The sequence below is a fragment of the Otolemur garnettii genome, unplaced genomic scaffold (assembly GCF_000181295.1).
Source record: "Otolemur garnettii isolate 467f Iridium unplaced genomic scaffold, OtoGar3 scaffold00080, whole genome shotgun sequence".
In the NCBI taxonomy this organism is placed as follows: Eukaryota; Metazoa; Chordata; class Mammalia; order Primates; family Galagidae; genus Otolemur; species Otolemur garnettii.
In genome coordinates, this window is record NW_003852475.1 from 3,475,176 (window position 1) to 3,487,723 (window position 12,548).

The 12,548-nt window shown below is 37.5% G+C and overlaps 1 protein-coding gene across 1 annotated transcript in view; it reads right to left on the minus strand.

Moving 5' to 3' along the window:
- The window catches only part of ZRANB3 (zinc finger RANBP2-type containing 3), a 287,380-nt gene that overhangs the window by 139,998 nt on the left and 134,834 nt on the right, over positions 1–12,548 (minus strand). Inside the window, exon 4 of the mRNA XM_003794377.2 lies at positions 5–180. Coding sequence (XP_003794425.1) covers positions 5–180 — 176 coding nt within the window. The remainder of the gene's footprint in view (positions 1–4; positions 181–12,548) is intronic.

Below are 12,548 nucleotides of genomic sequence, written 5' to 3' on the forward strand. Positions count from 1 at the left end.
CCCAACATCAGTTTTATTCTGAATAATATTGACTTCTTCTGGACCTAGCTCTGGAATCCATTTCTCTATTTCTTCTGCCCAAGGATACCTCAGAGATGAAGGGACCACTATTAAAAGAGGCCATTCCTCTTTGTAGAAGTAAGCAATTGAAATTCCCTGGATTGTCTTTCCTAGACCCATCTAAATTAAAAATAAATACTTGTAAAAATAATGCCTGAAATATTTTGAAATTAATATTTTTGTCAAATAATTTCCCAACATAAAATCTCTTGGATCACACAGTAAGTAAAAACTTTGCAATTACAAGGACCTATGAAATTCATTAAGCAAATTATATTATGCTCAAACCATTTGTGATTGAGCCTGAGCAAAAGATGACCCCTAAAGGTAACCATAATTATATTAAATATAACATAGTTTTTTGTTTTTTTTGAGACAGAGTCTCACTATGTCACCCTCAGTAGAGTGCCAAGGCATCACAGCTCACAGCAACCTACAACTCTTGGGCGTAAGCAATTTTCTTGCCTCAGGCTCCCAAGTAGCGGGGACTACCCGTGCCCACCACAACGCCCGGCTATTTTTTTGTTGCAGTTGTCACTGCTGTTTAGCTGGCCCAGGCTGGGCTGGAACCCACCAGCCTAGGTGTATGTGGCCGGTGCCCTACCCACTGAGCTACAGGCACTGACTAAATATAATGTGGTTTTTTAAAATATATGTAACCATCTATAGTTTATCCTCTTAACACAATAGTAAATGTCTTACCTGTATAGCTCAAAGTCATTTCTGTTTTACAACTAGAATAACCTCTGAATGATGTACATTTTTCAAAAGAAGAAGTGAGCACAGAGAATTTAAATTATTTAAACTACGGCTAACTAAAGCAAAACTAGTATGAGTACCCAGGACTCTGGTATCCCCTTGCTTGATTGTTTTACACTATTACACTGTCCCATTTCTCAGCTATTCCCATTTGAAAGGTAGTTATTCAATAAATGTTTATAGTGGTTTTGTTCATAATGGCCAGAAACTGAAGACAACTGAAATGTGTTTCAACTGGTACACAGATAATCAAACTATGGTATGTCCATAACATGAAATACCATTCAGAAATAAAAAGGAGCAAACTCATGATCCACACAACATGAATAAATTCTAAAGCACATTTAGTTAACTGAAAGAAGCCCAATTTGAAAGATACATACTGTATGATTCTATTTATATGTCATTCTGGAAAAAGTAAAAGAACTGATAGCAGATCAGTGGTTGCAAGGGCAGGAAAAGTAGGAGGAAACTTTTTGGGATGGAGTTGGTCTATATATATATATATATATATATTTTTTTTTTTTTTGAGACAGTTTCATTTTTTGGCCCAGGCTAGTGTGCTATGGCATTTGCCCAGCTCACAGCAACTTCAGATTTCCAAGTTCTAGCAATCCTCCTGCTTCAGCCTCCCAAGTAGCTGGGACTACAGGTGCCTGCTACAACACCTAGCTAATTTTTCTATTTTTAGTAGAGACAGGTCTCTATAGGCGCTGAGCCTGATTAGAAGTTTTAATATTTCTGTCTAACATTATCTTCTTATATTATCTTCTTATATATCTTACATTATCTTCTTATATTAACATTATCTAACATTATCTTCTTATATTAAACTTATTAAATAGGTTCTTAATTCCAGTTATTTTTCAGTTTTAAAATGTTCGTCAGAATCTATTTTTAAGTTATGATTCTTTTTAATAGATTAAATTCCCTATTGAAATTTTCCACCTTTTCATCTCTTTTGTCCACCTTTTCCTTGACTTTCTTGAATGAAATAATCATAATTATTTTAAAGTCCTTCTCTGATAACAACATCTATAGACTCTTTTTATTTCCTTCTTCTTTTGTTCCTGTTTTTCTAGTATCCCTTATATTTTCTGATTTAATACCAGATACCATGGATGAAAAACACTGTAGAACCTTTGGATGATGTTACCTCCCTCCAAGAAGGATTAAGTTAACGTTTCTTTTGGCAGGCAGAGACTTCATTTTTTAAGACTGGTTTTAGGGCTCGGCGCCTGTGGCTCAAGCAGCTAAGGCACCAGTCACATACACCTGAGCTGGTGGGTTCCAACCCAGCCTGGGCCCGCCAAACAACAATGATGGCTGAAACCAAAAAATAGCCAGGCGTTGTGGCGGGTGCCTGTAGTCCCAGCTACTTGGGAGGCGGAGGCAGGAAACTCACTTGAGCCCGGGAGTTTGAGGTTGCTGTGAGCTGTGATGCTATAGCACTCTGCCCAGGGCGACAGCTTGAGGCTCTGTCTCAAAAAAAAAAAAAAAAAAAAATGACAACTACAACAAAAATAGCCGTGCATTGTGGTGGGCACCTGTAGTCCCAGCTACTTGGGAAGCTGAGGCAAGAGAATCGCTTAAGACCAAGAGTTTGAGGTTGCTGTGAGCTGTGATGTCACAGTAATTTACCAAGGGTGACAGTGAGACTCTGTCTCAAAAAAAAAAAAAAAGACTGGTTTTAGGCTTTTTAAGGGCATGTTTATTTCAGTTTTGCCCTTATTCTCAGGGCCTGGTGTTTATTACTAGCAGGTGGCCTTTCCATGGGTCAGCAGAAGACCAGGGAGAATATTTAATCTTCCATCACAACAAAGCTCATCTTCAATCTCTGTCTTTTTAGTACCATAATACTGTTAATATCTTGGGTTAGTTATTTATCCTCTCAACTAAATTCCTGGTGGTTTTTGTTTTTTTTTTTTTTTTTGAGACAGAATCTCACTTTATCACCCTCGGTTGAGAGCTGTGGTGTCACAGCTCACAGCAACCTCCAACTCCTGGGCTTAGGCAATTCTTTTGCCTCAGCCTCCCGAGTAGCTGAGACTACAGGTGTCTGCCATAACACCCAGCTATTTTGTTGTTGTTGCAGTTTGGCCAGGGCTGGATTCAAATCCACCACCCTGGGTATATGGGGGCAGTGCCCTACCCACTGAGCCACAGGTGCTGCCCCCCGCTGTTTTTTTTGAGGCCTCATTCTGTGCTTGTACAGTTTAGGAGATGGCCAATGACTTGAGGGTAATAGGTATGCAGTTTTGGGGGGTCATTTTCTCAAGGTTCCTTCTCTTTGAGCCTTCTTCATGTATTAATGGCTTAGTGAATAGTTCAGCAGCTAGACAGAAGAGTGATAGAAATAGGTATAGACATTCATAGTGAATAATTCAGGAGCTAGACAGAACAGTGATAGAAATAGGTATGAACTATGTTGCTTATGCCTTTAAGAAAAGAAAGAATTAAACATTCAGTGATGAATTCATGTAGCTGTAGAAGAAAGGAAAGCAAATTTGGGGAGTTATAAATATACTATTTTTTTACGTTTGGTAAATTCTAACATTTTCTTACCATTTTCAGCTATTTTATCATACTCTTCCTTAATAAAAAAAAATAAAACCACCTTTTAAGAACTAAACTATTAAACGTAAAATAACAAAGGATCAACTAAGAAATGGTTCCCAAGTTAATAAGTGTTGAAGTATAAATCCTGGAAGGATAACTAATTAAAGAGCTGATGTGTTGAATATAATAGTAAGCAATGAAAGCTAACAAAAGGGTATAATAGAGACTCTGATTCTATTTTTAATATCTAAATGATGGCAACTTTCAAGCCCTCTTTCCCTTCTGCCCCAATTTTGGGCAAGCAGGTATGAACATATGAATGCTACTTCCTTCGGCACTGGTGGGAAATTCAAGTCTTCTAAGTCAGGGCCAACATGGTAATGACTCTCATCTTAGCCCTACCCTATAAACAGAAATAACCGACCAAGCCTCTGTCCTTTCTGTGCTCTTTCAAGACATTTTCATACTTGAGAGCCTACCCTGCTCTCCCCACACAGCCTTATTATGTGAGTAACAAATCTTTTCATGCCCTCATAGTGTCTGTAGCATCATCAGCTTTGACATCCTAACTAAATTTTGGGTGGAAGGGTCCATCTGCCTATTTAGGGTGACCACAACTAAGGAAAAGCCAACTCTCAACATATGTTAATAAACTGACATTTTCATTTTTATGAAATAATTTCCTTGAGCTTTGTTGGAGTGAAAACTCTCTGAATCTGATCAACTTGGCATCACTGAAAAGAATGAATTTCTTCATCTGCTCTTTTTTTTTTTTTTTGATACAGAGTCTCACTATGTGGCCCTCAGTAGAGTACCATGGCATTATAGCTCACAGCAACCTCAAACTCTTGGGCTTAAGCAATTCTCTTGACTCAGACTCCCTAGTAGCTGGGACTGTAGGAGCCAGCCATAACATGCAGCTATTCTTTTTTTTTTTTTTTTTCAGTTTTTGGCCAAGGCTGGGTTTGAACCCACCACGTCTGGTATATGGGGCCAGTGCCCTACTCCTTTCAGCAATAGGCACCGCCCTGTGCAGCTATTTTTTGGTTGCAGTTGTCTTTGTTGTTTAGCAGCCTGGCCGGGCTCAAAACTACCAGCCTCAGAATATGTGGCCAGCACCCTACTCAACTGAGCTACGGGTGCTGAGCCATCTGCTCATTTCTAAATCTCCCTAAAGATAATACCCAACATCATTAGAGAATGCACCTTGAAAAATGATACTCAGTTTTTATCTAGTTATCTTTCCTGGTAACAACCCCAAACCTTTAATGCAGCATCTCTTTAGTTTAAAAACGATGAAATGGGCTGGCTGCCTGTAGATTAGTGGTTAGGGAGCCAGCCACATGCTACAGGGCTGGTGGGTTCAAACCTGGCCTGGCCCTGCTCAACGACTTGTTTTTTGGACGGGGCTGGGTTTGAACTCACCACCTCTGGCATATGGAGCTGGTGCCCTACCCTTTTGAGCCACAGGCTCCACCCTGGCCCTGCTAAACAACAACAAAAAATATCTGGGCATGTGGCAGGTGCCTATAGTCCTAGCTACTAGGGAGGCAAGAGAATCACTTGAGCTCAACTGTTGGAGGTTGCTGTGAGCTACAATGCCACAGTACTCTACTGTGGGTGACAAAGTGAGACTCTGTCTCAATAAAAAACAAAACAAAACAACAAAAAAAACCCATGAAATGACTACAAGTGATTCCTGGAATTTAGAAAGATATTTTTCAACACAAAATAAACCACTTGGGCTCAGCGCCTGTAGCTCAACCAGCTAAGGCGCCAGCCACGTACACCTAAGGTGGCGGGTTCGAATCCCCAGCCTGGACCCGCCAAACAACAATGACGGCTGCAACCAAAAAATGGCCAGGCGTTGTGGCGGGCGCCTGTGGTCTCAGCTACTTGGGAGGCAGAGGCAGGAGACTCGCTTGAGCCCAGGAGTTGGAGGTTGCTGTGAGCTGTGGTGCCACGGCACTCTACCCAGGGGGATAGCTTGAGGCTCTGTCTCAAAAAAAAAATAAATAAATAAATAAATAAACCACTTGTTCATTAACTTTCTTTCTTAGCTATTTTCTGTTGGTTGTTCATTTTTTTTTTTTTTGGCCATGATCAAATAGAAGAAAAAGTCTGATAGGACAAGCTAAAAAAAGACAGAGATCCAAACTAGGAAATAAAAGTATATTAGTAAAATTTTATGTTCCCCTTAAAGAAAGGAATGATAACACATGGCATAGGATAACAGAGACCTAGATAAAATTTGTAAATGGAAAGATAATTGTTCAGGACTAGTTTTACCCTAGAAATAAATTTTCAAAACATGTACATAGATTTCAATATTCTGAGAAGAATTTGAAATAGCATAACATTCGATTATAAAAACAATTAACACACTTCAAATAATTTAGGTATATAAAAATAACAATATTCAACAGGTAGGTGGTTCAAAGCCCCTGGCTCAAACTATGATGGAATTTGTTAAAGTGGAACCCTCTAGTGTTTTATCAGAATTACTGTGAAATCACTAATTAAGAACAAAAGGCTTAACTCAATGTTATTATAGTATGAATAAATGCCTAGGTAGCTGCATACGAAGAATTAAATAGAACACATTAACTTCAAGAGTACATTTCATCAATGTTCTTAAAATTGTAAATCATTATTTTACTTAGGAGAATAATTTTAAGTTTTCTAAATGTTTTATTTCATAACATTATTAAGAGCAAGTTCATAACAATAATCCTGATATGGAAGTTCAGTTTTAATTTTTTACACTGTGATTGCTTTTATATGGCAGTTTTTATACATTTGTATTATAAAAAGATGCCTGTTAATGAGAATTTTTTTTTTCTTTTAAAAAGAAGTCCTTTATTTATTTATTTATTTATTTATTTATTTTTGTGGTTTTTGCCCAGGGCTGGGTTTGAACCCGCCACCTCTGGCATATGAGACTGGCACCCTACTCCTTTGAGCCACAAGCGATGCCTGAGAATTTTTTGAAACTGAAAATTTTTCAGGTTTTAAAGTTACAAGCAGTTTGTTCCTTATAAGGGTAGAGATGAGGGTTTGTCTTTAAAATAGGTGGCCTATTTGTTTTAGAACAGACTCATTTAAAGAATTCCTTTAGGTATGTGTATTTAAAATCTCACTGAGGATCTAAATTAGGTAGGGAAACTCACATAGGAAGTGTCAGACTAAAATCTTATGTTCTACTATTTATTATTGTTAATGGGAGACTGTATGTTTTAGCAGAACTACTTCCTTGTTCTTATAAATTAAGTTATAATTTTCTTTCCAATAGGGAGTTTTAAGATAGCACATGTGAAAATTATTCTTTGTTCTTATAATAGAGTGTATGTGTTTTATTCATGTGTTCTTGTCTCATAAGATACAAAGAGCAAGGAACAGACCATAGGAATATGTATACGGGCCTGATTTTTTTTCTTTACTCAAGATTGAAGAGGCCAGACATTAAGAAATGTGCTATCATACTTTCCTGATGGCTAGCTAGTGCCTGTGGGCAAGAACAGGTTTTTTCCTGATGGGAATGCAGTTAGATCAAGAGAAGCTAAAAAAAGTGAGCCTTAGAGGACAGTAGACTCTAGTTCTTTCTCTAAATATGAGACACTGAGTTGGGGATGGTGGCAAAACTCCAGGAGGCCTATAGTCCAAAGAATGGGTTAGAGATGCCTACATGCAGGTTAGAAAAAAAATGAAGCTGGGAAAAGGCTGTGGAATGGAAAGAAAGGCTGGATATGAGCAAATGTACCTTAAGAATAGCCATTTCTAGTAGCAGTTAGGTGTCAGGCTTTAATATGGTACTTTTTTTCTCCTCAAGTCTCTAGGAGAAGAGACTTAAAGTTTTAAGAAGAGACTTTAAAGTTTTATTAAAAGTCACAGCTTTACAAAGGGGGTAAAATGTTACCAAGAAACAAATTTGAGTAAAGGGTATATAAATGTGCTTTGTATTATTCTTACAACTCTTCAGTAAACACGAAATAACTTCCAAATAAAAAGCTGATAAAGAAAGTTACACCTCGGGCGGCACCTGTGGCTCAAAGGAGTAGGGCACTGGCCCCATATGCCAGAGGTGGCAGGTTCAAACCCAGCCCCGGCCAAAAATGGCAAAAAAAAAAAAAAAAAGAAAGTTACACCTCTACAACCTGATGTCAGTTGTGCCTGGAGGAAAGACAAAAGGACTGGTCTATGCTTCAAAAGGAGTGGCCAAGAAAAAATAATACTAAACTATTCCAGATAGTACCAAATGAAGAAAAATGTCCAAATTCTTCTCAATCTATTTTTAAAAGATTATTTAATATTAATAAAAACATTATTTAATATTAATTTAATATTAAAACATGAAAGGCAGCACAAAAGATAAATTCAAACTTACATTGATACAAACATTTTAAGCAGACAATTAGAATACAGAATTCAGTAGAACATTAAAGGAATCATGACCAAGAGCAGTAGTTCCACTCTAAGAATAAACACCAGACAATGTTCCTATAATTCATATTAACAGAGCAAAAGAAAAATGTCATATGATGATCTGCAGATGCTGAATGTGCAACTAACAAAATTTAGCTTTCATTCCTGATAAAAAGTCTTTTATTATTAACTATTATTAAAAAGATAAGCTCTTGGCTCAGCACCTGTGGCTCAAGCAGCTAAGGCACCAGCCACATACACCTAAGATGGCGGGTTCGAATCCAGCCCGGGCCCACCAAACAACAATGACAGCTGCAACCAAAAAATAGCCAGGCTTTGTGGTGGGCGCCTGTGGTCCCAGCTACTTTGGCGGCAGAGGCAGGTGAATTGCTGGAGACTAGGAGTTGGAGGTTGCTATGAGCTATGATACCACAGCACTCTACCCAGGGTGACAGCTTGAGGCTCTGTATCAAAAAAAAAAAGATAATCTCTTATCATAAAATATATTTCAACCAAAAATACTGTACCATACTTAATGGAGAAAAAGCATTTCCATTAATATCAAAAGAAAATATATTAATATCAAGAGAAACAGGAGAACAAGATATATAACCATTAGGAAAGGGATGGCAAAAAAAGTATTAGCTGCAGATAAGGTAAGTAGCTAGTTCCAAATAGTGAGGAAATAATTTTGTAACTTAGGAAGGAACAGTCAGAACAGAGCAATGAAACAGAAAAGAATACAGGAACAGGTCAAATATACATAGAAATTGAATATATGACAAAACTGACATAAAGCAATAGAAAAATGATGGTTTGTCCAATTATGCTGTTGAAAATTGGCTAATCATTTGGAAAAGTAAGAAAACTGGGTCTTTATCTTATCCCTTACTATAAAATAATTTCCAGATAGACCAAATACTTAAAAAAGAGTATGTGATAGAAAAAAAGAGAAGTACAAGTTTTAAAATGACCTTTCTATTCATTATATCAAATCCAGAAAGCATAAAGAAAAACACAAACAGAGCTAAAAAAAATTTTTTAATTTACATCCCATGAAAAGAATAAAACAAATGGGAACAAGAAAATTGTAACACAAATACAAAAGGCTAAGTTCTTTTTTTTTTTGCAGTTTTTGGCCGGGCTGGGTTTGAACCTGCCACCTCCGGTATATAGGGCCAGTGTCCTACTCCTTTGAGCCACAGGCACTGCCCACAAAAAGCTAATTTCTTCAATTTTCAAAATGCTCCTATAAAAAAGGATGGAAAAAAAGGACAGTGCAGTAGATGCTCACTATCACCCATAGGTAAAGAAACAAATAAAAAAAAACCTACAAGAAACACCTACAAAAATTAAAACTTTGATATCAGTATTAAAGGAGGTAAAGAGAAATATGCATTTACTATTGCAGAAATAAATGGTTTTTAGCAATTCATTAAGTTTGGTGATTTGAATTTATTTAAGGGTATACTTGCAAGGCACGTGAAATCAACACATAGGAGACTAATTAGATCAATTATGGTATATCTCCACAATAAAACATTAGTAATAATTTTTTTAAATGAGGTAGATCTATGTGCTGATATGAAAAGATTGGTAAGTCATAAGCTGCAAAATAGTATACTGAAAAATAATATGATAAATCTGATCCAGTTAGTACCAAGTGAGAAAAAGAAAGGGAGGGAAGCACAGGAGGAAAAAGAGAAAAGGAGAAAAAAGAAAGAAAAGAACTGTTAACATTGTTGCCACTAGAGGGTGTAAGGAGAAAAATGAAATACACACTAAAGTTGGATTATGTCCTCCATGTTGTATATAAATTCCTTACTGAAGAAATATCACTTGAGGGCAAGAGGCACTAAAAGAGAAAACTTCCTTTGTCCAAGATATTCTTTGAGAAGTAGCAAATTTGGGGATACTAGACTAGTATTCATACCAAACTTTGGACAGTAACAGTGACCTTATATAATCACAGTCTACCAATGGTCTCTGATGCTGGGGGAAAGGAAATGAGGAAAAAGAAGGGAGGAGTAAGAATGGAAAAGGGAGAAACATAAATCAAACACACAGATGTTTACATAGAGACTAAAAGAAGAAATTTTCAAAAAAAAATTGGTCAAACTCACACTAAGGAATGAAAAATGAAGAAGCCTAGGATTACATGATTTTGATCCTACTTCTACTGGGTATTAGCTTAAGACTTAGAATAAGTCATTTTTCCTTAATATGTTTAGATTTTTTATTTATAACAATGTGGAGATATGTATTAGTAACTCATTTCAAGGGAGCAGTTGGGAACATATGTAATAAATAATTTATGTTTTTCCTGGGGAAAAATAGTTTATCTCAATGAGATGAATATACCACCTATTATGTACCTGCAATAATTAAAAATGCAATAATTTAAAATTAAAAACTACCAATCTCAACATTGTGAATTTCAAACATAAAACATAAGACTACTAAACATAGACCATAATACTTTAGAAGAATTTTCAACCATATCTCTAATGTGAACAGTAACTATTTTACTCAAAACATTCAGTAATGTTCATATTTAATTTTTTTAATTAAAAAGAATTTTTTTTAGACATAGGGTCTCCCTATGTTGCCAAGGTTAATCTTGAACTCCTGGGCTCAAGGGATCCTCCTGCTTCTGCCTCCCAAGTAGGTAGAACTACAGGTGCCCACTACCACACTCTCCTAACATTTAATGTTAGAGACTCAGAAGAAATAGTAAAAAATAAAATACTTAACAATAATGTGAATTGCTCAGGTACACATGTATTATTTATTCAAATAGCACCAGTTCTAAGGTAAAATTTTGATAAATAAAATCTCCGGCAGCATAATACAGACCAGTAATCCTTAATAGTTCACAAATAAATTTTCCATATTTTTATATCTTTTAATCTGTTTTATAAAATTAAAATCAGGTGAACTCACTGTATTAAGATTTTAGTCATTTTCTCCATGTGTATTATGAGAACATTACCTAAGTAATTTCTTGAGATTAAGAGCTCAACACAGCACAAAAAACACAATTATAGATGCTGAAGAAAAGGAAAGAGGCTCGGCGCCTGTGGCTCGTGGCTAAGGCGCCAACCACATACACTTAAGGTGGCGGGTTCGAATCCAGCCCAGGCCCACCAAACAACAATGACGGCTGCAACCAAAAAATAGCCAGGTGTTGTGGTGGGCATCTGTGGTCCCAGCTACTTGGGAGGCTAAGGCAGGAGACTTGCTTGAGCCCAGGAGTTTGAGGTTGCTGTGAGCTGGGATGCTATAGCACTCTACCCAGGAGAACAGCTTGAGACTCTGTCTCAAAAAAAAAAAAAAAAAAAAAGGAAAGACAGAAAAGGATTAAAAGAAATTGAGGGAAAGAAACAATATTTTGGCTATACCCTAAATCAGGGGTCTCAAACCTTTTATTTATTTATTTATTTATTTATGAGACAGAGCCTCAAGCTGTTACCCTGGGTAGAGTGCCGTGGCATCACAGCTCACAGCAACCTCCAACTCCTAGGCTCAAGTGAGTCTCCTGCCTCCGCCTCCCAAGTAGCTGGGACCACAGGTGTCCTCCACAACACCTGGCTATTTTTTGGTTGCAGCCATCATTGTTGTTAGGCAGGCCAAGGCAGGGGATTGGACCCCCCCACCTTAGGTGTATGTGGCTGGCGCCTTAGCTACTTGAGCCACAGGAGCAGAGCCCTCAAACTTTTTAAACAGGGGGCCAGCTCATTGTCCCTCAGACCGTTGGAGGGCTGGACTGCAGGCCTTGAGATGAGTTAGCTGCTAAGCAAGACAGGCAATGGTGGCAAAAACATCCAGTGGGTCGGATAAATGTCCTAGGCGGGCCTCATGTGGCCTGCAAGCTGTAGTCTGGGGATGCTTGCCCTAAATTCTTAAAATGTATTATATCTAGGCATCATCTGGATACTAGTAAAAAATTCAAACTTTGGTTTGGCGCCTGTGGCTCAAGTGGCTAAGGCACCAGCCACATACACCAGAGCTGTCGCGTTCAAATCCAGCCTGGACCTGCCAAACAATGACAACTACAACCAAAAAATAGCTAGGCGTTGTGCCAGGCGCCTGTGTTCCCAGCTACTTGGGAGGCTGAGGCAAGAGAATTAAGCCCAGGAGTTGGAGGTTACTGTGAGCTGTGATGCTACAGCACTCTACCTAGGGCCACAGCTTGAGGCTCTGTCTCAAAAAAAAAAAAAAAATTCAGACTTTAGGGCATCAACTGCCTAAATTCTGATTTAGCAGAACTAGAGTTTTAAAATAAGGTTACATGATTTTAAAATAAGGACCTTAAAATAAGAACCACTAACATGAATCTCATGTAGATGGCTCTTAGATGGCTTTTCAGGAGTAACTACTCTAATGATTAAACTTTGGGGAAAAAAAAATCTTAGAGAGCTTTGCCTAACTTTTGGACATTTTCTCATTAGGAAAAAAACAAAAGACGAAACTAGTAAAGATACTTCCATTTTATTACTGAATTTCTTAATCATTTCTGAGGTATCTTGTTCCTTGACTGATTTTCAATTACAATTCTAAGGAAGTATAAACGTAGTACTTTCTACTTTGCTATATGCTATTGGAGAATAAGTTTGTTAAAAATGGAATTTTTTTTTTTTTTTGAGACAGAGCCTCAAGCTATCCCCTTGGGTAGAGTGCTGTGGCTTCATAGCTCACAGCAACCTCCAACTCCTGGGCTCAAGCGAGTCTCCTGCCTCAGCCTCCCA